This window comes from Myripristis murdjan, chromosome 6 (assembly GCF_902150065.1).
Source record: "Myripristis murdjan chromosome 6, fMyrMur1.1, whole genome shotgun sequence".
NCBI lineage: Eukaryota > Metazoa > Chordata > Actinopteri > Holocentriformes > Holocentridae > Myripristis > Myripristis murdjan.
Genome location: NC_043985.1, coordinates 4,252,192 through 4,278,792, shown reverse-complemented (window position 1 = coordinate 4,278,792; position 26,601 = coordinate 4,252,192). Strand labels below are relative to the sequence as shown.

General features: G+C 40.1%; 1 protein-coding gene across 1 annotated transcript; it reads left to right on the top strand.

Moving 5' to 3' along the window:
• Nucleotides 1-1,330: 1,330 nt before the first annotated feature.
• Nucleotides 1,331-26,011, top strand: nup160 (nucleoporin 160). Its single transcript, XM_030053560.1, has 34 exons — nt 1,331-1,468; nt 2,420-2,528; nt 4,159-4,369; nt 4,998-5,223; nt 5,845-6,035; nt 6,255-6,491; nt 7,096-7,193; nt 7,502-7,586; nt 8,025-8,093; nt 8,860-8,943; nt 9,335-9,505; nt 9,751-9,850; nt 11,008-11,173; nt 12,604-12,737; nt 13,129-13,289; nt 14,283-14,419; nt 14,897-14,967; nt 15,226-15,388; nt 15,738-15,807; nt 16,111-16,209; nt 16,664-16,783; nt 17,712-17,807; nt 18,161-18,255; nt 18,516-18,612; nt 19,583-19,688; nt 20,038-20,198; nt 20,659-20,719; nt 21,406-21,516; nt 22,452-22,575; nt 22,959-23,060; nt 23,669-23,810; nt 23,903-24,028; nt 24,140-24,235; nt 25,506-26,011. Exons 1-34 carry the CDS (start codon nt 1,378-1,380, stop codon nt 25,587-25,589), a joined length of 4,194 nt encoding a protein of 1,397 aa, XP_029909420.1. The 5' UTR covers nt 1,331-1,377; the 3' UTR covers nt 25,590-26,011.
• Nucleotides 26,012-26,601: the final 590 nt, after the last annotated feature.

Below are 26,601 nucleotides of genomic sequence, written 5' to 3'. Positions count from 1 at the left end.
CTGTCTCCTTACACTCAAAACTGTGTAGAATGGAGTAACGATGGAACATTGAAAAATACTTTTATAAATACAGCATGCAGGTTTTGGGGTAATTGTCAGGAGTGTTTTTTAATATATAAACCTGTGCAACACTCAAACAGAAAATTACCATGAGTGTAGTGCAGTGCATATTGCTCCATTCACACATTCTGGTCTCGCTGTAGGCAAAGATGTGTAATTAATATATGTAATTGCCATGACAAACTGAAATTGAGTTACAGCCCCTCTGGCCACCACCACAAGTCGAGGAAGGAAGTATAGGAGGCACTTTAAGTCGTTACTAGAATTGAAAAGTCAAATTTAGTAATAGTAGATAATGAAGTGAATATTAGGCTTTGGATACAGTGCAGCTGGTTGGCTTCAGAACATTTAGTTTACGCTGTTTGTGTTAATTTATGGTCATGCTTGTCCCTTTTGAGCTTTACGAACACCTGTCATTGTAGTTACACCAGCAGATTTACTGTGTGTGATGCTGACATGCAAACTTCACCAGTGTTTCAGCTGGCATGTGGATGAACAGATGAGAAAATGATTGATACAGCTTTAAATTTTTGGGTGAACTCATCTTTTAAGCACATTGCTCAATATCCTAAAGACAGAGAGGTGGACATGTGCACTATCTCTTCACACATATTAAAAACTCTAATATAGTCTATGCTCTTATGCTTTTTTTTTTTTAATGGATTTTGCCTGCACAGCCTGATGAACATCAAAATGAAAAAAGAAAAGAAAAAAGGAAACCAGAAAAGGAAAAAAGAAAAAAGAATTGCACCGACTATGAAAGGCCATCAGATAGCGCCTTATAAAACCTCTAACAATATGTAGAGAAGACAGAAAAATATATAAAGAAACTAAAGACAACCCTCCAGACGGGGTTTTGCAGACAGTGTGGGTGTGTGTGTGAATGTGTATCTGTTCACATGCTGCTCTCTGCGGTGCTGAATAAGCACATTGCCAGGATCAACATGAACATATAGAATAGCCCAGCACCACTGGGTCATCATAAAAAGGACTGCACCAACAACCTCAGCCTCTTGTGTATCATTTCATTTCAATACCTTTTACATAAACATTATGCCAGACAAAGCACAGGGTTTGAATTGCTGTAATATTTGAACATTATAACAATCAGATATTAACTTATATATACTGTAAAATTATATATATGTATATTGTGTGTGTGCGTGTGTGTGTGTGTGTGTGTGTGTGTGTGTGTGTGTGTGTGTGTGTGTGTGTGTGTGTGTGCGCATGCGCCTGTCAAAAAGCGTCCTACACCTTTAAGCGTTTGAAAGGCCAGCACGCGGCCGCTCTGCTATCCCACAGTTCCATGAGGTGAAGATGGCGGCGGTGTTGGAGCGGAGCTACATAGAAATATGTGGTTTTGAGAGGGAAACTCTACAGAGATACCGAGAAATAACAGTAAACCTCGGTAATACTTTACGCATACCACCAAAGCTCTAGATACCATATTACCGGCTTTGTAGAAGTGTGTCTAGTGACAAGTAATGAGTTGGCAACACATGTTAGCGTATCTAGCATAGCTAACACGCTAGCTAGCTAATAGCGGTACAGCGGGGCCTCATCAGGTGTTTTGTGGCTGTGTTGTTAGTCCGAAACGATATTTCTGGCCACGAAAAGCAAATTCGTCACCTCAGCCTTTAAATTCACCATTGTTAGTTCCTGTATGGCTAATACTAATAGCTAATGTTTGACATGGCTTTAAAATAATAAAAAGTTCTTAGCATGTTTGACGAGACCTGGTTTCAGATGACAGCTAGCGGGTAGCCGCTTCTTACTTACCTGTCAAACAGAAAAGCACACTACGTTATCTGGCTTGCAAAACATGTACTATTAGTTACATTGTGACAACGTTTACCCACCTCCCATGGCTCACATACTGCCTTGTAAATTTGTTACGAAGCATCATGCAAAACTCAGACATTTGTTTTTGCTTATCGACAACTGTGCTTTCAGTTCAGATTTACAAGCTAAGTAAAAGGCTCACACATCCCTCCACCAAGCGTCAATGAGCTCAGTAAAAATGATAAATTTCAGTGTTCGTTAAAATGCGACGTAGAGGTCGTTAGCGAGCAGTGTGAACTACTTGCAAAAGCTGATGTTACTGAAATAATGCACCGCTTGGTGGATCGTTTGTATGCACAATCTACCAGAGAGCTCATATCTGTTTGCTGAAGGTCACGAGCCATATTCTGCTTGGTGTGTATGTTTGCCAGAGAGAAGAAACATTACATTGCAACATTTTTTAATCCCTTTTGGTGTGCATTTCATACCAGAGAGAACATAATGCATCAGGAATGTAGGCCCCCCATACCCAGTTATGTGATTACACTGATAAATAAGAGTTGATTCTGATCCACAGGTCTTAGTGCACTTCCTGGTGGGGTAAAATTCCCTGACAGCGCTGGAGGTTTCCACTATGCGGAGAGTGGGAAATTGTTGTCCATCACCAGCAACAGATTCATACACTGGTGAGTGGCAGCGGCATTCTTCTGATATTCACTGCTGTGCTACAGCAAATGCACAAGTAGCCCTGCTTTCTGCCTCTGTTGTTGTCTCTTTTAAGTCACTATGAAGCACATTTTGAGGGCATCTTGCCGCCTTAATGTGATGTATTTCCTGTTGAAACGGGACATCGGGTCAGCACATGAAGTGGGCAGGGAGCATTCCAATATTCAGACCCTTTGAGATATTAGTTTGGGAAAGAAAGGTAGAGTTATTTGATGGAATTGGTGGGATTGCTAGAAATATGTGATGATTTTATTGGTTGGATAATTTCACGTTTGTCTCCTGGTATTCAGTAAGGTTATCACTTAAGATTATCTCCTCTGGAAGTAAGTAATGTGATTTTGGTATAATCATTATTATCAGTGTTGTTAAGTTGTATTAGTAGCAGTATTAGGCAGTAGTAAGTTGTAGGGATGCACGATAATGGATTTTGTGCTAATATCCAATATGGTGATATTTTCCAACTTTTTTGGCTGATACCAGTATTGATATATACACACATCTTTTCCACTTAATTGCAGAGAACATCAAGTCTCTCCTGCAGTGGGATTAACAGGCCATATTTATTAACGTTTTCTTTCAAACAGAAGTATAAAATTCATCCTATGGAAACAGGCTTTGATGATGCTCTGCCTGAGAAAATCGGGACAACAGCCATAACCAGGGCAGATTTGATTTATTTCATATATCAGCAGAAGTCTTCATTTCAGGCCGATACCAATGTTTCATTTCTAAAGCCATGCCAAGCCATGCGATGTCATGCCAATATTATCATACATGTCTAATAAATTGTATGTTACAATAGTTAGAATGACGTAAGAAGGGGAAGAATTTTTTTTTTTTCACATCAATGTGACATTAATTAAGAGGGTTTCCTTGCCTAGTGGCAAACATGCACACTCTTCGGAGCATAATCAAAGGCCTTTTTCAAATTATTAGCTTCCACTCTTCATTCACATTTAATGTACCAATTAAAAAAACATCTGTAAACCTTTAGAAAAAGTTTGCATTGTTTTCTGCCTCATTCCATGGAGTTTTTTAGTGCAGGAAGACAGGAATAACTGTTGAAACATTATAGAAGTTTAGATACTTGGTAGACAGTTCAATTTAGTGTATTGTCACCCTCAGTACATTTTCACCACCAGAAATATGTACCTGCATGCTCTGACAGGAGTCCCAGAACTCTCACAAACTTTTAGGTTTTGGTTTTAGGTCTGCCCTCAGAAAAGTTGACTGTTTATGTCACAGCTATCAGGAAAACACCGCATTCTAGAGGAAAATTTGTTGTTTATTATTGAAAAATGAAAATGGCTAAAAAAACCATTATCATTATTCGAGTATGGTATCAATAAACTTTATCCAAAGTGTTAATTATACTTTGGCCAGCAGAACAAATGACTGCTACTGGTACTAATCCGCCCATCAGTTCACCAGTCTGTCAAAGCATCCTGCATTGTATTATCATTCAGTCCATTTGTTATTCAAATGTTGAATGACTTCTGGTCTTTGTCAAACCAGCATAGCCTGAGGATGTGAATGAGGTGTAAGTAAATTAGACTGCACCAAATTTTCCAATCTTTATGCTGTGTCCAGGTCCACATCAGGGGACACGGTGCAGCTTTTGGAGCAGTCTCTGGATACCAACCTGCTCAACAACGCCGTCAAACTCAAGTTCACCCACTGTACCGTGCTGCCTGGGGGAGTGAGCATTCAGGAGACCCTCAACAATGTCATCGTCCTCATTGCCACCAACCAGAGTGTGCACCGCATTGTGCTGCTGCACCCCACACGCATGTACCGCAGTGTGAGTGACCCTGTTACTGGACTGATACACTCATGGAAAGCTATTTTATTACAGGACTCTTACACGGATGTGGACAGTTTGGAAATTGAAGTGTAGAGATTTACCAGAGAAAGAAAAATACTAGATGCTCACTGCTTAACTCCTTAAAATAGAATTGTAAAAGAGACTACATAAAATAGTGAATGAAAAAAATGTTCCAGGTACTGAAAACAAGTAAAAAGCGATGTCTCTCTAGTTCATTGCAAATAGTAGAGATTATACACCTTTTTATGTTGGGGATTAGATGCATTTTGATTGGTTACTTAGCTTATTTATGGAACAGATGTGTCATTATGATTATACCCTGATATTGACCAGGTGCGGTCAAAGCATCTTGGCTTTTTAGTTAGTTGTTAATGAAGGCGACGTCGCTTTTTACATGTTTGGAGTGCCTGGAACTTGCACTTTATGCAAATATGGTGTTAAAGATTCAATTAAAGTTCACTGTTAACTCTGAATTGGGTCTTAAGCAGCAGAGGATTTTAATAGGATATTAATAATTATGGAACAAGTAATTAGGATAATTTGCATAATATAATTGCAACCAAGCAGCTTCCAGCCTTTATCTATCTGTCCTTCCATCTCATAGGAGCTGGTGACGGAGTTCCAGATGCAGTCCATCTTTGCTGACATGGGAAAGCTCAGCCTGCAGGATCCTACCCACAGTGCCATCATCCCCATGACAACAGTGGGGCAGACAGCTGGCCCAAGTGCTGCCACAGCCTGGCTCAGCCACCGGGGAGAAGCCCACTACGCCCTGGCCTTACCTGCTGGTGGCATCATGGTCGTCACCTTTCCACCGCACAACACACAGGGTGAGATGTGGGGCTGCATCAGAAAACAATACACAACACATTGATGCCTGTTTTTGGTCTTAATACTCATTTTCAGTGAGCAACATATTCGTTTGTTGAGTGAATTCAAATGTTCTTCCAGTTTATGGGTATTTTTATTCCGGAAATCGGTTGATTTTGGCCTGATGGCATGTTGGGTCTTTTCTGTAAGATCTTTTGACCTTTCACCTTTTATTTGTCCAGTGAAGATTGACTGAGAATGAATGACCCAAGTGCCCTTGTATTGCTCTTGGGTCATGGTTGTATGGCAGTATTATTGCTTCATTGTTAGCTGTTATGTTTTCTGTTTGTGCTTTTATGAACAAACCATGCTAGACGGCTTTTTACCACATGGTAAAAGATTGGTAGGATACTAACTAGTGGTCTATATGTGTAAGACTTCATGTAGTGGCACTGTCGGTCCAGCATGATCTGACTGGTGTTGAGTCATTACGGATTCTGGAGGTTATGTTGAGTTTTCTGGAGGTGTTAGGAACCAGATATTTGAGGATGTGAGGTTCCTTTCTAGAAATGTGGAATTAACTTTCATATCCAATACAGTTTTCATTAAAAGTGTAAAAAGAATGTGTGTTCTCACCGCAGGGAGTGTGACGGCGGTGGAGCTAAAGAGGAGCTCAATGATGCAGCGGCTGGCTGGCTGGATGCCTTCTGCCATCCGGGGGGAGCAGAGTCCTGGGGACCTGGCCCTCAGCCTGGCAGTCAGAGAGCTGGAGGATGACTCCTTCATCTTTGCCATCTGCCAGGATCACAAACTACGCATGTGGTCCTTCAGGGTCAGTCACTGACTTAGACAATAAAGAACAATGCCCATCTAATTTTGAGTTACAACATAGTTCATTTTCACTTTTTGTTTTTGTTTTTTAAATTTATAAACATTTCAATGCCAAGCCAATCTTGAATTTAAGCACTGTCTCAAGTAACAATTCTGACATAAATAAAAATGATAGATATGACCGTAACATACACCTCTGCCCCCCCCCCCCCCCCCACAGGACCAGACCTGTCTGCTGGAGGCTGACATGTTGGAGTACATGCCCGCCTGTAAAGGCGTGAAGCGGGTGGCAGGTCAGGGCCATCGGCTGCGCCTGGCCTTTTCCTCCACCACAGGCCTGTGTCTGGCCGTCTACATGGCCGTCCCGCAGAGAGGACAATTCACTGTCCTGCAACTGGTCGCCACTGACAGCAATCGCTACAGCCTTGACCACATCTCCTCGCTCTTCTCTACACAGGTGAGCAAATTTGTTTAACAGCCACAGCAGCTGGTAAATCCCTGGCTGTTTAATTTTCCTAAACTAACTAGCATGGTTGAACATACAAAGGAAAGATTGACACCGACAAATAGTAAGACTTCATCATCAGGGCGTCCAAAGAATAATATGTCATTCTATTGGCCACACTGTTTGACAGGTGATTTCATTGTCGTTCAACCATTTCATATGGAAGTTTACATTAAGGAACACTGTGACAGCTGAGTCAAGACTGAAAGGGCAACTACTTCCACTTCTGCTCCTCTGAGTTTTCGTCTCCAAGATAAAACTTTCAGCCAATACCTAACCACTTTTGCGCTGATGTTAAGATCCAATTGATGTGAATCACACACATGTCAAGCCAACAAATAAACCAAAGCCATGAACAGCCTGAGCCTTGGAGCATCCTGAGATTCTTGGTGAAAGGTCCTGTAGCCATTGCAAATTTGAAATCAATAGAAATGGTGCTTTTGCTATTTGAGCTCTTGTCTGTGAAAATTATATTTGGCTTTGTAGTGCCAGCCAACAGTCCATAATGGGAAAAGATCAAATGATTGCCCATCTGTCTGTCTGTCTTTCTGAACAGGAGACACTGGTGGATTTTGCCCTGACCTCTACTGACATCTGGGGCCTCTGGGTGGATGACTCCAACAGTACCATCATCAAATACATCAACTTTGAACAGTAAGTAGGATCTCCCCAGCGGAAATATGTAATAAAATATTAACAGCAACACACTAATTGTGTATTAACAGCAGCGAGCTTTTGCACATTAGACATTAGAGCTTTTGCTTCTCTCATCCCTTTGGTATCCTTTGATATAATGTTGTCAAAGACCATCTGGGATGGTGAACATATTGTGTGTGTGTGTGTGTGTGTGTGTGTGTGTGTGTGTGTGTGTGTGTGTGTGTGTGTGTGTGTGTGTGTGTGTGTGTGTGTGTGTGTGTGTGTGTGTGTGTGTGTGTGTGTGTGTGTGTGTGTGTGTTTCTCAGCAACACAGCAGGCCAGTGGAACCAGGTGTTTGTTCAGCCGCCACCAGAGGAGGAGGTCCACATAGGAGTGGACCAGGACCCCAGGGTAAGACCAGCCAGGTACCATCAGCCCACCGCTGACCTCCAGGGCTGCTGCTCTGTAGATGATCCTCACCTCTGTTTTCTTTAGGGGAGCAGCACAAAAAGATGGATTTCTGTTTTGGCGGTCAATGGAGTATCCATCAAATTTCTAATGTCGAACTAATTTCATTATATCTGTTGGAAAATGATGTATGTTCATTAAGGCTGCACAAGTAATTGTATAAATGCACATGATGTGTAAAGTGTCGATGATTAGTAATCAGTAATAGCATATTAGCAGTACTGTCACCGAAATAAGATGCCAAAAGTGCAATAAGACATGTTTTATTATTGAGATTATTGAGGTAATATATGTGTGATAAATAATCATGATGAGAATATCAAATCAAATGATGAAAAGTCATATTAATAATTCTGTTGGACATGTGGTGTATATTAACAGGAGACCTACCTGGAAGTACTCTTCTCCCCTCTGCGCTTCACTGCTTCAGCCATAGTTAAAGCTCTACAGGTGAGGGAGCTCCTGATGTCCTCTATGGATTTTTTTTTTGTTTTTCATATGTGATAGAAATGGTTAAAAGACAGCAACAGGCAAGCAAATTCTAGTATGGATAGAGAAAACTAAATTAATAACTAAATATAATATGTAATACAACAATTGTGTTTTGTTAATAGGTCTTTTTTTCCTCCATGGCCCATGTTTTATATTTGTTACATTTTTAATTTACATTTCTTAACATTCAGTATATTTAAATCTGCTGTTACTTGTCCCTGATGTGTCATTATGTGTCATTTTGGTGAATTAGGAATGAAAGTGACCACTGCACTCAGAAGTCACTCTTAATAATAGTGCCAGCCAAATACTTACAATGTAATGATATGTGATCCTGCACAAGATACTGAGTCTCTACCTGCTCAGTCAGCCACTGTAGGTTGCTCCAGAAACTGCTAAAATGAAAACATCAGATTTAGGCCACATTACATTAACCTCTAATATAAGATTTAATCTGTACTAAAGATATCCCCCCCAAATAAAAATAACTTGGTTCATTCTCGTCATGTGGTTTTGACATGTGGGGAATGGGCTAAAGACTGTCATGTGACGGATGCCTAAAGCTTAAAACTACCTTGCGCACCGCACCGTAAAAATGCTATGCAGCAATAATAGCATATTAAGGTTATTAAGATTTCCCTTTTAACCCCAACTGTTTGGACCAAGGCTTTGTGTGTTTGTTTGCTGGTGCATATTAAAGTTGTGTGTGTTTTGTGTCCTTCAGATCTACAGGAGAGGATCAGAGAGGATTGTTGACTTACCCTGGGAGACTCTGAAAAAAGAGGTGACAGTGGCTGTGGAGAATGAGGTACCTAAACACCCCCATGGCCAACACAATACAGTACATGACATTTTGGCTGATGTCATGGATAGACAATATTTTGCAGCAATACATAACATCTTTGTCATGCCAGAAAAAAATTAGAAGTCTTAAGTTTATCCCCCAAAATTGAATTCCTATCAGGACATATAAACAATGTTTGGATCATGCAATACTAAAGAACTCCACTGAAACCCATATTGTTGAAATTGTTTTGGGTTGGTAAACTGCTCTTTACGCCAGTGGACATTGCAACTACTCGGTAACAGGGATATATTAAATTTAAGATTGTCCCATCTCCCTTGCTCATTCTCAGTAGGAAGCAAAACTGTTACTAACCCTCCTCTTCTATCTCGCTCTGCCTCCCTCACTCCTCCAGCTGCAGAGCAGTGTGACAGAGTTTGAGTTTTCTCAGGAGGAATATCGGCAGCTGCAGGTCGAGTTTTGGTCCAAGTTCTACGCCTGCTGCCTGCAGTACCAGGAGGCCCAGGCAATGCCTCTGGGTCTGACCATCAGCCCACACACTGCCATGGTGTGCCTGTTCAAGAGGGTAAGGAGGCACAAATGTTTAACGTAGTGTTCATATCATTAAAGCAAGAGAAGATGTATGATGCACAAGGCATACATATCAGAATTATTTATCAGAAAATGTTGATAGTGTTGGGCATGAGGACGAGAACAACGAGAGCTGTGCGCAAGAAGTTCTGTTGGTGTTAACAACCATTTTGGTGTTAACCACAAAGGTCACAGAATACCTTATTACACTTTAATTGAAATCAACTGGCTTTTCTCCAGGGTTTTGTGTCCTTCCTCCTCCCCTGCTTTGCGGTGGACCACCTGTACCTCTCCTATGATGAGTACCTCTTTTCAGAGGAGGAGACACCTATAGCTGAAGGTAACAAGACGTTTTGTAACCTATTAACCACTTGCCAACAGCAAGACATTTGCAAGTTAGGTGCTGTCCAGTGGCTAAGACAGACATTGAGCACTGTATGTTAAGACTGTAATCATTCTTAAATTTCAAATGCAAGAAAAAAAAGTTCAAACTTCTGCTTTGAATATTCTTCTGTTTATTCCACTTAGGCTAAATGTACACTGGGGAAAAGGCAAATATAACTTGTATTTGCATTTGAGTGTTAATTAATGAATGCCTAAGTGGTTAGATTTGGGGTAATTATTAACAAATTCAACCATTTCCTGAAGCAAAATCCAAGCCTTTCAGGTGGAGAATGTCTTGGAGTTATAAAGGAGCTAGAAAGCTGACTTTTGAACAAGCCCAAAGCAGAAAGCCGAAAGCAAACTTGTGTAAACCCTGGGCTTTGCTGTTTGCAGACAGTAGCCTAAGCACTGCCTGGTGCCACACCTGTATTTGACGTGAATATTGTTGGTCTGCTTATCGCCCATCTGTTCACTACAGTATGTAGTCCCACCAGCGAGTTTGACCTTGAATGTTTTATTTAGTTAAATTCCTGAATGTATCATTGATCTTTCAACCCCACATGAGCCAGAGCCTGAGATCCCCACAAAAGGCCTTTATAGTCATTTCATTTGCTTTATTAAAATCAGCGTCTTCATATTTCATTGGAAGACAGGTTTTACCTGACCACCCCAAGGATATCAGGCCAGCGAAATCACTTTACTATTTCTTTACTATAACTGAGCAGTTGTCAAGCAATACTTTAATCAGCTTACTTTGTAAATGGCTCCCCTGTGATATGTTGCACAATTGTTCCACTTTTTTCAGCTAATATTTATACACCTGTATATTTTTGTACATAAATTGTCAATGAATATCAACAAATCAGTGAATATCAAAAGTTTGTACACCTTTTCTAATTTTTGTTGATGCCTGAAATGAAAACTCATTATCTCTTTTATTTGTATGGTAACCAGCAAATTCAAGGCTAGTAATTTATCACACCATTTCAAGACAGTAGAACCTAGACAATGTGAAAAGCTGTGCAGACTTTTGATATCCACTGTATATCTGTATGTACACCTAATTTTTGTATGTACATATTGTTAGTGTTATTTTTATTGTCCCACACCTAGACCCTGAGGTGGGCCGGGACATTCTTCAGCTGGTTCAGTGTTTGCGGCTGGTGAGTGACGCTGTGTCGGGCGAAATGGCCTATGAGATGGAGAAAGCCCTGGAACATTTACAGTCACCTGAGAGAGCTGCGGAGCTGGTCCTGGAAAACATGCTGGCCAATGACAAGTCAGTACACACCAACTGACACACACACTGACCAGTAGGGTCAATGACCATGTTTACATGCACACCATATTCCTGTATTATTCGGAATATCCTCAATATTCCGGTTGCGCACGAGTCATGTAAACACGCACCGAACCCGGTTAAGGATATATTCTCCGGTTGGAGAATATTCCGAATCAGACCCCTGGCATATGCTTGTTTTAACCAGAATATTGTGCCATGTAAACACCTTAATCAGAAAATGCCCCATACCGGAATATTCAGTAACGTCTGCACATGCTCGATTCGCAAGGAATCCTGGGGCGTCTTTGTTGTTATGGTTACTGCAAGCGAGGAGAACGACATGGCGAACAGCAGCAAGAGCCAGCATTTTTGGAGTGAGGAGGAGACTGCAGTCTGCCTTCAGCTAATGAGAGACTTAAATATCATGGAGTATATCGATGGGAGAAAACACAGAAAAAAAAAAAATAATAAATTGTTCTTCTTCCTCTTCTCTATTTCCGGCAGACCAGACGCCTATAGGCGTATTGCTGCCCCCCGCAGGTTGAGTGTTGCATTAAATAAGAGCGTGGAATACACCGAAACACAGGAATATGCCAAGTAATATGTAAACGGAATATTCCAGTTGCTGCAGCGCATATAAACACTTTATTAGGAATATTACCTTAACCAGAATATTGACCCGAATCGGAATATGGTGTGCATGTAAATGTACTCAATGTTGTAGGTTGATTTGGGTTGAGTTGGTTTTATGTTGTGTGTTGTTGAGTGAGAATCAGTTGTCTTTATAAAATGAGATAAGGTGTGCTGGGTTCTTATACCCTGAAAAGTGTGAGAAATCATTTTATCATTTGCAAAGCCCATAAACCTGAAAAGAAGTTGTAAAAGGCTTACGTTTGCTAAAAGTATGGAAATTTGAAATGGAAAATGTGGTAGAAACGAAACTTAGATTTATTGGAAGGATGCTTCCAGTAGAGGCATATTGATGCTCGCTTGAACCTATGAACTACAAACTCAAAGTGATGATCATAACTGCAGTGGGAAAACAAACCCCAGTCTAAAATAAAATAGGTACTTTTGTATCCGTGTTATCTTTGAATATTTGTAGTACCAAATAACAGCAGGTAATGTCATAAAGGAACAATTTTACAAATACAAAAAAAAAAAAAACTAAATGGTGCCACGATGTCCTGTAAGGTGTCATTGTGTTTCTGCACCCATATGACCAGGACAAATTCTAAGTCCCTAAATTTACATTCATTGTTCTCGGTGATTACAATTATTTTGATTCTGATCACTCTTTATGTCAAGTCTAAAAGTTAGTTAAAACTACAAAACCTAGTCTGATTGAAACAAGGACAAGAGCTATCCACATGAGATGGATTAAAAAATATATATATCATTTTTTTAATCCTTCCTCATCCATGCAGCGACAACATGATTGAGGACATCCAGAACAAACTGCAGGACATCCGTAACCCCACTGCAGCTATGATTGTCCTGCTGAGGGAAATGGACCTGGAGACCGACTCAGAGACCGGGGGGGACGGGCCCATTGCACCAGGTAGGGACGTCCTCTTATCCTCATTATCCTACAATATATTGCGTATTGCAGGATCACCTGTATCATGATACCGTTGTTATAAAATATTGTGATGGTATTGTGTCACCACTTACCCAGTGATTCCCACACCTAGTCGGTAAGAACAATCATCAGATATATCAGATATTTGACAGACTTGTTTCTTCATATGGCCTTCTGGCTGAGTGTTCCAGAAAATCTGATAGGCCAAAACTAATTTTAAAACCTTTATCAGCTGATACTGATGACATGCTGATATTTTTGGGCATCCCTAACAGAGTGCTTAAATTACAGTATTAAACTCTCCATTTAAATGTGTGTTCCAGTTTGTAATGGTTTGGTTTATATTTTATTCCTGATCTTTGTCCTGCAGGGCAGAGCCTGAATGTGCGGATCAGCCTGTCCCAGCTGTATGGCAGCAGCACGGCGGTGACGGTGGTGTGCCAGGCTGTCTGCCACATGGCCATGACCAGAGCTCTGTTCTGTAGAGACCTGCTTATCCTTCAGAAGCTATACCTCCGCCTCGGTGACAACGTAATGAATCACAGATGCATACACACAAGCCACATAAGGAATAACTGTAGAGATGCACGATCCACTTTTTTCAGTTCTGATTCCAATACCTGAATTTGGATATCTACTACGAGTGCAGCTTTTTTACGAGGATGAGCCTGTGTGCCACCTGGCCTGCCCACATCACTGGCCATGCATTGCTCCTCTACTTACCTCTCATTGAAAATGAATTAAGGCCAAGTGATTTTGGGCACCCATGTAAAAAGCCTGGTCCAGTGCGAACTCCACCTGTACATATAACTCATAGAATTCTGACAAAAAAGACAAAAAATATGGCTTATGGATATTTTTGTAGAACTGTTAAATTCCTAATTATGTGCTGCAACATTTTTGCTATGGGCTTAAAATTGCATTATCACATTTTTATCATTCATAAAAACATCAGACTGTGGAATCTGGATCAGTATGTTAGTATAGTTAGTACAGTAATGCCAGTCGGATATCCAGTGAATGAATTACGTCAGTATTGGCACCATATATTGGATCAGATCGGTCCCGACTCTACTGGTGTCTAATAGTTTATACTCTTAAAGTCATAAACTGTTTTCATGCAGTTTGTCAACTCATCATATAAACATGTTGATAAGTAATAATACCATAGTGATTTAACTTATGCCAAGGCCCTGAAAAAGTTTACATTTGTAATTTCAGTCACTTGATGGCTATTGAGTCTTTCCTGGGAACAAAACTCTCAGTGTAAAGGAGGTGATGTGCAATATATTTGGAATATGTTGAAGATAAACTGGGTTGTTAGTATGAGCAGGGATAGCCACTATGGCTAAATAGAAAAAGACCAGAGCGATACCTTCAGAGACTCAACAGAAAATAAAAGGATGTAAAAAACATGACAGTGTTGGATAAACTTGTTTGATAGATCTTTGAAGTGCAGTGCAGAGACACCATGGCAATGTCAAAGAAAGATTGTTTGTTTGTGTGTGTGTGTGTTCGTTCCAGGTGTTTCTTGGTGGTGGGGCTCAGCTACTGCAGCTTCAGCAGGATCTGATTCCCCGGAGCTCCCACCTCCTGTCCTCCTACTACCTCCTCAAACACATCAGCCAGAGTCTGGCCTCCACCGTCCCCATGGACATCATGTGAGCAAAGGACACTTTCAAAAACACACACAGGAGCGGTTTTATGCTCTTGGAATGTACATACATGTTGTCAGCATAAAATTAAAGATGAAAGTTACAGGTATAAGTTACACACAAAGCCATCAGCTCACTGGGTCTGGGTGTGGGTTCCTTCAGTGAAGTACAGTTCATTTTCACTGTGAGAATTTTCTACTAAAAGTTGGCACAATAAGAGGATGACAGATGTCTCATACTTCAGTGCTGTTTCCCCAGGGTAGAGTCAAGTGTTAGGTAAAATCATTTTAAAGCAACAGACCTACTCAGGCATGTATCAATGTCTGATGGATCGCATGAAAAAACAAATGTGCTCTTGCTGCCAAGTAGTTACAACAAATATGCCAGTATGTTATGCCAGTTTTTGAATGTAATATGCCATAACTGCATTCACACACACATAAAAACACTTTTAGAATTAATTGACCTGTGTACTCCCTCCAGAGATGCCAACCTGCAGCACCTTTCAGTTTTGGAGCTCTCTGACTCCCCGGCCCTTGCTACCAACAGATCAGGTCAGTAAGATTACCCAGGTGTGTTTTTGCAGAGTGGGTGTTTACTGTCCTCAAAAGACAATCTAATCTGTAAAGATGTTAGTATTTGCATCAAAGGAATAAGATTATAGGCTCTATGTTAAAATAAGTACTCTACTTTGTTTTGATTTTATGATATGCATCAATTTGTTGGAGTAAGTGTCACATTCCTCAAACGCTTAATCAAGTTTTGTAACCAACAACACCTCACATTGTTGTAAGTGCTGTTGTTCCTCTCAGTTCTCAGTCCCCAAACGGTGGTGGAGCTGTTCTACCAGACTGTAGCCAGGAAGGCCATCATCTCCCAGATCTACAGCCAGCAGCAGAGCCCCTCACCAGGCAACGCCCTGCTGCACTGGCCCCACATGGCCTCTAATGTGGTCAACCTGCTCGCACAGCTCCTGTATCCTCCACTCACTTCAGGCTAATACAAGCCACAGACTGCCCCTTTCTCCCAACGCTTAAAAGATTGCAAGAAAAAAAGATTTTAAAGAAAAAGAATAAAAACAAATAGTAGTAATGTGATTTAGAAGAAAAAAAGGGTTCCTAAAATCATCTTAAAATAGTTGATGATGTGACTCAGTTTGTTAGAATTGGCATATGGAATCATATGACCAGTTTGTACCTTACCACTCAGTCGCCTAGTACTCAGATCACATAATTTACTCTAAATGCAAAAATTATACCTGGCCACTTCCTTTTAGTGACATCCTCTGTGGTTTCCTTTATGTTCCTTAACGCATGCCTCTCAGTTGGCCCAGTAACCCTGGTTTCCAGTTTCCTGAGTGTCTGATGGCCAACTGCCAGTACACACAGTTGCAGGTGGGCTTCCCTTTAAAAGTGACCAAAAGTGAGGTCTGGATTGATGTTGCTCTCTGCCTCAGTAGATAAATGCAAGGCCATCAAGGCTGTTTCTTGTTAAACAGCAGCTGTATGAGAGATCCACTCTTTAATCCCAACACCATGTGACACACTGTTCTGCCAGCCAAAAACACCACTGGAACTACAGCTCATAAGAATCAGTCTGTGTGGCTAGAGGTCCGAAAGCACAGTTTGTCAAATTTAACAATAATAACTCCCATGAGCATCATAAGCATATGTAACTGGTCCTTTCTCTCTGTGTAGGAGTATGTGAGGCTGATCGGCCCCTGGTGTCAGGTGAACGTCGGCTCCTGTCGCTTCATGCTGGGCCAGTGTTACCTGGCTAATGGAGAGGGTCAGAAGGTACATGAAACTTGCCACCAACAGTTATTGTTACATCAGTTTTTGTACAAAATGTCTATGAAAGCACCTTGTGATGAAAAGAGTTGGCCTCACAAGGCAAGAGGAAAACACACATAGATAACTTCAGAAATAATATGAATTTAAAAAAAAAAAATAGAAATCAGAAGTAATTACACTCAATAAAGTCTGAAAGTGACATTTTGGTCTTCATAATTAGACATTATTTGGCCTCATCGGTGGTCAGCAGTAGTGGAGGTAAAATAGATGCTGTATTGCTGCTTTTAACAAAAGCACTTAAATATTCCATATCAAACAATTACTTTTACTGTTTCAGTAGGACTCAGGCCTGTCACCTTGATAGTAGCTATGCTCTACAGATTGAGTTGCTCAAAACCACAGAACTGAAATGTATCAGCTTTTTAAAGAGGTTTTTGCATTTTTCTGTCCCCTCCAGGCTCTTCAGTGTTTCCAGGAAGCAGCAACAGAGGTGGAAAAGGAGGAGTTTCTGATGAGACTGACAGGAGCTGAGGAGGAAGAGGCTGCCTCTACCCCGCGGTTACAGTACTACAACAAGGCAGAGAAATTATTAACTATGAAAAATCAAATATTGACATAAAGATCATAGGTGTACTCTACAAAATTGCTGGGGGATGATTGATGTGATAACCCTTTAGACCCAACTGGCAAAAAATGAGGAATATTTACATACTTAATCCATGTTTCTGTTATTTGAGTCTAAAGGGTCCTCACCTCAGTCGACACTTAGCAGGTTTGCACAGTGCATCTTAAGTAATAGGAACACCAATATGCTGGAAATCTTCCACCTTATCCACATTTGAAGAATGGATAGAGGTATTAAATACAGTGGCCAATTATGAGTGGATTATTTATAGAGTGGCTGGGAGGGACGAGGTTTATTTAATGAAGTATGGGGCCCATTCTTTGCTCAGTTGTTGGTTACAAAAGACTGATGCTACTTACCTGAGCATGATTTGCATTTGGACCAGGTCTGTGATGTTTGTGCTATATAGATTTCCTGGGGTGTTTTTTTTCCTTTTTTCTTTTGTTGTGTATTTGTGTTGGTTGTCTGACTAAATTTGAAATTTGTGGTTGGACTTTTTTCTCTAAGTAACTTTAAAAAAAAAAAAAAAAAAAAAGGAAAAAACTGGACAGACCATGAAAGAAGATATTTAATACTTATGTGAGTCATATAATTGTGATAATGTAACTGTAAATTTCAGTGTCTGACTAAAAACATTAATAACAGAACACCAACATGTTAGGTTTATTTTTAACCCACACTCATCCACTTGAGGAGGAGCAGCGCTAGATCTTGGTCAGATAATATTTGAAAATAATACTTGTTTGTTGTACCCTAATTGGAGACTTAAAACTCAGGTTGTGTTGTGTAACTTGTCAGTCACTGAAAATTATTATTTTTTAAAAACTGGTTTTCACATGCTTTCTTTGCATACTGCTTTGTTTGGTGTGTGTGTGTTCAGGTGCTGCGTTTACTGGAGGATGTTGGTCTACCAGAGCTGGTCATCCAACTGGCCACTTTGGCCATAACAGAGGCCATCAACGACGTCCGGAGTCAGGTAAGCAGTCGGGTATATTTGATTTTCATCAGCTGGACTCTGCGGAGGGTGAACTGATGAAAACATAATTTTCCCTGCCACAGTCTTTGTCTGTTGACAACAGAGTTAAGGCTCATTTTTGCTCCTTTTATGTACGTAAATAAATACGTCTGTCTCCAGCGATGTAACCATCACTGCCACGTACCTTAATGCGCCTTTCTGTTGGCATGGATATTAGCAATAAATCCACTAGAGGCCAACTCAGCGTCAAAAGTTTCTGACAACAACAAACAATGGCGACGGAGGAGGAGGTCGTAATAACAGGGAAGTACTACATTAAAATGATTAATCAACAAACCACTGTTTCTCTACAGGCTGCTCTGTGGACACGAATATTCAAACATCACCTGGACCTGGGCCACAACAGCCAGGCTTATGAGGCTCTCACTCAGATCCCGGACTCCAGCAGGTAGACACACATACACACAAAGAGACAGGAAGAAAGAGGACAAAATCATACTAATATTTATCTGTAAAATTAAACTCAAGCATGAGGTTTGGCCATGGAGTCATTCCAAATATAGCTCAGTATGATTATGGCACGCTGTTTTGCATATCAGAATTTTTAAAACTTTGGTAAATATTACACACTTCCCAGTGCTATTGATGGCGTCTAAATATGTATGAAAAGGTACTGTATTAAACGGCTCTGTCCCGCTCCCGTTGCAGGCAACTGGACTGTCTTCGTCAGCTGGTGGTCGTGCTGTGTGAACGCTCCCAGCTCCAGGACCTGGTGCAGTTCTCCTATGTCAATTTGCATGACGAGGTAAACCTCTACTTAGCCCTGATCTGGCCCTTCTGGCTGGAGAAAAATGCGGTGTGGTGTATCATTTCAAGTCTTTATAACAGTAAATATGTTTGTCAGTAGTCTTGTATCCTGTCAGTCTGTCCTTTAGCAGGGCACAGAACCCCTACCTAAAATCACTGATTAATATATAATGCCAGATTACGTTATCTGCAACAGATTTTTGTTTCCTTTGCCAGCCCCTGAGAGTTTTTGCATTACTTTTTGACAACTTACCACATTATCCAGCAGTTATTATCAGGTGCTATGCACTCTTATCCAGACTGACTCAGAGTGAGTACAGCCGAAGAATAATCTTCAAATCCTGCATAACCAACATGAGCAGTAATAAAGAGGTCACCATGGCCCAACAATTCTCATCTGATCATGTCAGAGAAAAGTGCTAAGAAAAAAAGAATAGGAGCTCCAGTGTGTTAGAAATAATTGTTTTCCAGCCTTCCTCTCTGAAACTCAGCAGTTTTAGATATCAGGTAACATGCATTCACTATTTATTATTATTATCCTTCCCTCCATGAAGGAAATTTAGTTGTCACAATGTTTAATGTGTCTCAAACTTCGCACTTCAAACAGCAAAACACTATAATAAAAGGCAGTGGGAAAAATTACAAGAATGTTGTTTTTTTTCCCCCAGTCACAGAATCTATTGATTATGACTGCAGCTAATATCAAAAATATTGCAAAACACCCATCACAAGTTACCAGAGCCAAAGTTAAGTCTTAAAATTTATTACTTAGTTTGACCTGCAGCCAAGCCATCAATTTCAGTGATTTAAAAAAAATAAAATAAAAAAGTAATTCACAAGACCAAACACTGGTCTGGTCTGGTTACAGTTATTGAAATTATAATCAGTTGATATTCTGTTGATCACCATTTCAGCACTATTGTTGACAGAGTAATTTATAAATTGGGCTGTTTTCTGGTCATTAACAGGTTGTCAGTATCATCGAGTCTCGGGCCAGAGCCGTGGACCTGCTGGCTCACAATTATTATGAGCTGTTGTACGCCTTCCACATCAACAGACACAACTACAGGAAAGGTAATCTTACTCAAGCTCAGATGTCAGGACTGTCACACTCACCTGATGAAATAAATGGTCCTATTAAAACAGTGTAAGATTAAAAGTTTACATGGTAAGACACAGAATTTGCAAGAACATTTTTAGTTCATGAAAACGCTTGTGATTTAGTTGTTGAAAGTCATGGTAAAGTCTTGGAATTTCACATGGGACCGCAGCAGTAAACCTTATTCTTTTCACTTAATGTCATTTTGTTTTTAATCATTCTAAAATCAACTCACTGAGTGTGTGTGTGTGTGTGTGTGTGTGTGTGTGTGTGTGTGTGTGTGTGTGTGTGTGTGTGTGTGTGTGCGGGCACACGTGTGTGCAGCGGGAACGGTGATGTTTGAGTATGGGATGCGTTTGGGTCGCGAGGTGCGGACTCGCCTCGGCCTCCAGAAGCAGGTCAACTGCTACTTGGCCGCCCTCAACTGTCTCCGCCTCATCAGACCAGAATACGCCTGGATTGTCCAGCCCACATCTGGAGCCATGGTACACACACACAGACACACAAACACTTGAATGTACTCACTGACACTGAAACATGCACAATCATACTATTACCTACTATGACTGGCCCTTTTAAAATTATTACTACTAATATATACTAATACTTATTAAATAATTACTATTAAGTGACTAATAACAGCCAAATTAGTGAGTTGAACTTAATAAAAGAGAACTACAGTAGTAACTAGTTACTAATAAAATTGTATTCAATCATCATTACTTAGAGGACTAAAGAATAATGAGAGAAAAGTGGGTAATTTTTAGTACTTGTGCATTTTGAGGATTACATGTTAAAACAGCCTCCCATAATTACCTGCACGTAAAGAAAATGCATGTGCACACATTCTCTTACACACACACACGCGCACACACACACACACACACACACACACAATTAATGTGGACATTGAAAGCAAATTGACTGTATTTGTCCGTCCCGCAGTACGAGCGACCAGGCGCATCACCAAAGAGGAACTATGACGGGGAGTTTGCTGCTGATCCAGGTTGGTCAACATTTTTCAGCTAATCTTCATCATTAGCCTAACTGGTAACAGTTATCTGACTTGAAATATTACAAATACACAAGCTCCTGAACTAGACTGAGACTGATGCACATGTACAAATATTTTGTTTTGTTAAAATGGTGCTTTGACATAAGAGATGGCAAGTGGTAGCACAAAGCCAGAGCCATAAGGGACCATAATATCATTTCACTAAACAAAATGAATTCTGGCTCAGTAATTCTTCATGAGAAACATTTTACACCAGAAGAGTTTCTGTCAAGATTAACTTTTTACCTTATTATGTAATATGTTGTTTGAAAGCTCTGAATGCCAAGATAAAAGTTTGCTGGGTACTGACATCCCAACATCTGGCATCTCATTCAGGCTGATGTGTTACATCCTCACCACAAGCCAGCACTTATCATCACACTGAGCCCAGCTCTAACAAGCTGCTCATTCCATAGCTCCTAAAAATATAATATAAACAACACTATGTGCCTCCCACTTCATGCCTGCTTGTGCCATGGAGTGCCTCGATGTTGCAGGTTTTCATTTAAAGCTGGCATTACACCACTTAGTTGCTCCTCTGTTAGTACACCACTTCTCCAAGCAGCTTCAAAGTGCTGGATGTTAGAAGGGACCCAGAGGGCACACTCAGTGTTTGTGTTGGGTGTTTCCTCCTGCAGTGAAACGTCAGGTCGACATCCTGGAACTCAAGGACCTGGAGAAGGAGTACATCCTGGCCCGCAGCCGCCTCACCTTGGCCCAACATCACCAGCCCTCTGCTGCCATCGCAGGTACCATCGCCACCTCCGCCTCTGTTTGCTTCGTCAAGATTAGAAGTCAGTACAGGCTCTGCAGCTTTATCACACTTTTGGTTCATTTTCAAAGGCATCACAAAGTGCTGAAAGTTGACAATGAAAGATTTTATCCAGGTAAACGTTCTGGAATTTGAAAATGATGTTTTCCAGGACTTGAAAATTTTTGGTCATAAACATTTTTTAATGTTTAACATAACACAAAGTAATTTCTTGGTTACGCAGTCCCAGATCATGTGAGTAATGATCCAAAATACAAGACCTTGGACACTAATTGGCTTATTAACAAATACTATAAGATAGATAATAATAATAATTGCATATAATTGCATATGTAGTGATGAGAAGCCAAACAAACTAAAGTATAATTAGTTTAAAAAGTTGGCTTATTTTGCATGCAACAAGGAATCAGTCAATGAATAAATATTTGGTGCACACTCTAAGCAAACTTCTCCAGATGGCTGATCTGTTTTTTTTTTTTTTTTGTTGCCATGATTTATAAGTAAAAATAAAGCAGTGCATCATTGCTCATTTGGGTCAACCATATTTTTATTATTTTTGAAAGCCTAATGATTATATAAATGAGCTCATGATTATATAAATCTAGTCAAATCAAAATCCCTCACAACATGAGATCTAACAGACAGACAAACAAATTGAAAATATTATTCATATCTTTTTATTTATTCATTTGCCACAGTAACATAGTCCCTAGTAAATCTAAAGTACAAATACAGCACAAAAAGGCCGCCTTATACCTTTACTTCAGAAACTGTTATTATGAACCCTGAACTTCCCAGAGCACTTTTGAAAAGCACAGTGTGCACCTAGCAAACACACACACACACACACACACACCTTTTACCACTTTTAACCAACAGTTTACATCACAGTTTGTGTCTGCAACCTTTTAGGCAGTGCCTCTGCTGTGGAGATGGTGGCCCTCTTGGTCCAAACAGGACTGTTTGACTGTGCCCTCTCACTCTGCCAAACCTTCAAGCTCCCTCTGATGTCGGTCTTTGAGGGTCTGGCCTTCAAGTAAGTAACACATCACCTCCATGCCCTTCTGCATGTTTTTATTCTCTCTGCAAGCCTAATGATTACATAAATGAGCTCATGATTGTATAAATCTAGTCTAATCAATATCCCTCACAACATGAGAGATTGAGATTGTGGATTTGAAAGAAACAAAATAAGATGCCCTCAAAAATGCTTCATTTTTATTAAGTAAAATAAAGCCTACAGGTTGATCAGTATACCAATCAGTGCTGTCTATGCACAGCTCCACAAGTGGTTTCTTTGAGATCAAGTTTGTCATTGAGTTTATCTGATGTGCAGCTTTCATCACTGAAGTCTGGTTGAATACACACCTGCAGAGAGGTCAACAGGCCATGTGAGCTGATGTTTCTGGTTTGTTGCAGATGCATCAAGCTTCAATACAGCGGAGAGGAGGTGCAGAACGAAGCCTGGAACTGGCTGGCCGCCAACCAGCTGTCAACAGTCGTCAACACCAAAGAATCGAGGTTGGCTTTTCAGATTACTGCTTTAAGAACCAGTCAGAGATGTCACTATTATTTAGTTTGTCGATTTATTTTTGTCTGTATCAAGGGTTTCTGTGATTACAGGGATTTTAAAACATATTTCAGAAGGTTGTAATCATTGGAAAGAAAAGTTTGATACTCTTAATATATTAATTATTTCAAGCTATTCAAGCAGTAGTTTATGTAATTATTCTTTTTAATAGTAGTAGCAACATTATTTAGTGTAGTGGTACTAATTGAATTTTGAATTGCATGATTATGACAGTTAATACTAGATAGCCAAATGAATTTAATCTATCTCTGGCTTCAGGTCACTCTGTCATGTATCAGTGCAGTAATTATACTCCTATTCATTTCAAATAGGTGACAGTATTTGCGATCATTCCTGATGAAATTCAGATGAGTTCAAATACAAATGGTAGAACTCACAAAAACTAAGTGATTAAAAATAAAGTTGATGATGAAAGAAGTGATAAAAGAGCTCTGAATTGACAAATTTGTTCACACCCTTGATATTCCGAGCTCTACTGCTGCTTTAACTCTGTGAATCTTTTTTTTTTTTTTTTTTTTTTTTTTTGTCTCCTGTCCAGTGCCACAGATGAAGCATGGCGGCTGCTGGCCTCCTACCTGGAAAAATATCCCTCTCCCAATGCCCAACACTACCGCTGTGTCATCAACAAGCTGCTGTCCCACGGTGTCCCCCTGCCTGATTGGCTGGTGAATGCCTACAAGGTGAGAGATCAGCCAGTGAGGATTTGGGAAGGGATGTGGTAGACAAGTTTTTCTGCAGAGTTGTGAAGTGATGTGGCATTGTGTTTGTGCAGGCAGTGGACGCAGCGTCTCTGCTGCGGCTCTACCTGAACTACGACCTGCTGGAGGCAGCAGCTGAGCTGGTGCTGGAGTACGTGGACGCTCTGCTGGGGAAGGGACACCAGTACTTTGGGATAGAGGTACACCTCCCTGACTCAGAGGATCTCATAGCATGTCGTGGCCATAATATAGTACATACAAGTGCATAATCAAACGTACTTGTAACCTGTGCTGTTTGTTGTGTTTGGCAGAGGCCCCTGTCAGCCACAACACCGTCAGTTTGGCTGCCGTACACAGCCATCGACCAGCTTCTGCAGGCGCTGAACGAAACACAGACCAGTGCTGCTGTAAGTCAACACTTGGTCCACCAGCTCCTGACTTCTGTCCCAGTCAGCTATTTAATAGCGGTTATTAAAACATGATGGTACCATGTTTGAGGAGCAGCGAACACATGGAACTAATGAAGTAAAACACTAAGATGTTCCTGTTTTTGTTGTTTAACCACAAATTGATCTAGTCCCTGATACACTGGCAGTTTAACATATGCACTCGTGGAGGTAGTGCCTGCTGTTTTCATCCTGTATCTCAAAATATCTAGGAAAAAAAAAAACAGGTTTTAGTTTTTCAGATCCCTTTTTAAAAGTGAAACTCAGATCAGCTCTCAGCTTTTCTTATCATAAAAAGCAGAGATGACCAGGGATCTATCACAATCCCATCGTTATCTGAGGGCCTACAAATCTTGAAATGATTCCTCCAGTGTTTCCTGAAGTTAGCCTCGTTTTTTAGACTTGCCTCTCCTCGAGATTTCTGTCAATGTTTAGTTATCACATATTTAGTCAAAATGAGATTTGTATTGTCAAACTTACCATTTTATCCCATTCATGTGGGTCATTTATTGTGTCAAATCTAAACTTGAGTTGTTTGGTAACGTAAATCCTGGAGAAGTTAAAGGCTCTTGTGAGCCTTTATTCTATCATGTACCAGGTTTATATGCACTCAGCAATCTCAGAGACAGGCAGTTGATGTGCACATCCATATTACATTTCTAAATAACTCTTTGTATATGAAAAGATAAATTATTGTGAAGGTTACTACGCCACCACTGAAGACAAAAACCATTAGGGAATTAAATTACATGTATACATACTTCAGGATCTTTAATATACTATATTCATAATATACATACTATTCATAATATACTAGCTGTTCATATTCATGTCCTCTTAATTAGGATGTGAGTTTAGGTTGTATCTAACAAGATATAATGAAATTCACTCACTGAAACAAAATTTTGGAGATTCCATAGCATAAGGGGATATTTGTGTGTTGCCTTTAGGTCTTGGATTAGTCTTGAAATGCTTTATGTAAGCAGATTCAAGAAGCTTGTGAAGTTATTTCTAGAGGTCCTAAATCTTGTAGTTTCTCAGACGGTTGTTCTTACTGTCACTTATACTGTTAATTCTGATAGAAAATGAAATTTATATGCAAAACGGTTAAATTTAATTCTCATTAAACAACACTTGGAACTGAACCCCTGACCCTTGCAGTTAACACCTTGTTACACCTGTGGAGCTACTTAAGTCCATAGCTGTTCTAATGACACGTCTCCTCCTCCAGACCTACAACAAAGTGCGAGACAAACTGGACGACTACCACAAGCTGGTGCAGCAGACGACAAGGCGAAGGCTCCTGGCCCAGTAGATCCACAACTTCCCAAGTCACTTCACACTGCCTGTAGCTGCCAAGACCTCAGTGACCCTCCAGATACCACCAACAGGAACTATAAATATTTTTATACCATTACAATTAAAAAAGAAATTTGTATTAAAATCAGTTTTTTTTTGTTTTTTTTTTTCTTTTCTTGTTTTGGTCATTGTTTCATTCAAGAAGACTTGGATGTAAACTCCATGGGAACCATGGTGTGGTCGTACCTGTATTTGGCCCGAAAATATATTGTGTATGTGTGTGTGTGTCATTAGAACTTGAACTGTGTTCCCCACGATGTATGAATGTGTATTTTTTATAGAAGCAAATTGTAATAAGCTTTTCTTTTTTGTACTCTGCCTGTGATGTTTGCCTTCAGATTTGTTGTAAATTGTCATTAAATATAAGTTTTACTTGCATATCCATTTCATTTCGTTCTTGAGTGAAGTGCCCCAGCTGTTCTCTCTATCTCTATAGATATATCTATCTATATCTATATATACACACACACACACACACACATACATATATAAATATACACACACACACATATATATATATACATCTGTATACTAGCATATTAGACAGCTCTAAATAAAATGCAGTCCAGTCTAACAGCAGCACTGACTGCATGAGCTCAACTAGAAATGGGCAATACATTTTCAAAAGGGGAAGAATTTGAACATGACATTTCAACTTGTTAATACTGGTATCAGCAGCAATGTTTCATTCATTGCTGGATTTCAAAACTAACCTCGAAAAAGGAAATAAATCCAGTTGATAGTCTAGTTACCTGCCAAAAGTGACTAATAAAACATTAACTTACCTGGACGAAGGCTTACATCAGCAACTGTGGATAATGTCCCACAATGTCATATCCATGTTGCAAAAATAAACATTACCTGAAGCCACACAAAACCCAAATACCCTGTCTGTAAAACTCATCATCATACTCAGGTTATACACTACACACAAAAGAATCATTTCTTATTGTGCTATCAATCATTCT

What these genes read in the sequence shown, in the direction of transcription:
- nup160 (XM_030053560.1), top strand. Translation starts at nt 1,378, where the DNA reads ATGGCGGCGGTGTTGGAGCGGAGCTACATAGAAATATGTGGTTTTGAG. An exon ending in GGAGACACCTATAGCTGAAG is followed by an intron (nt 9,851 to 11,007) that starts GTAACAAGACGT and finishes TCCCACACCTAG; the next exon opens with ACCCTGAGGTGGGCCGGGAC. An exon ending in GCCAGTACACACAGTTGCAG is followed by an intron (nt 15,808 to 16,110) that starts GTGGGCTTCCCT and finishes CTCTCTGTGTAG; the next exon opens with GAGTATGTGAGGCTGATCGG.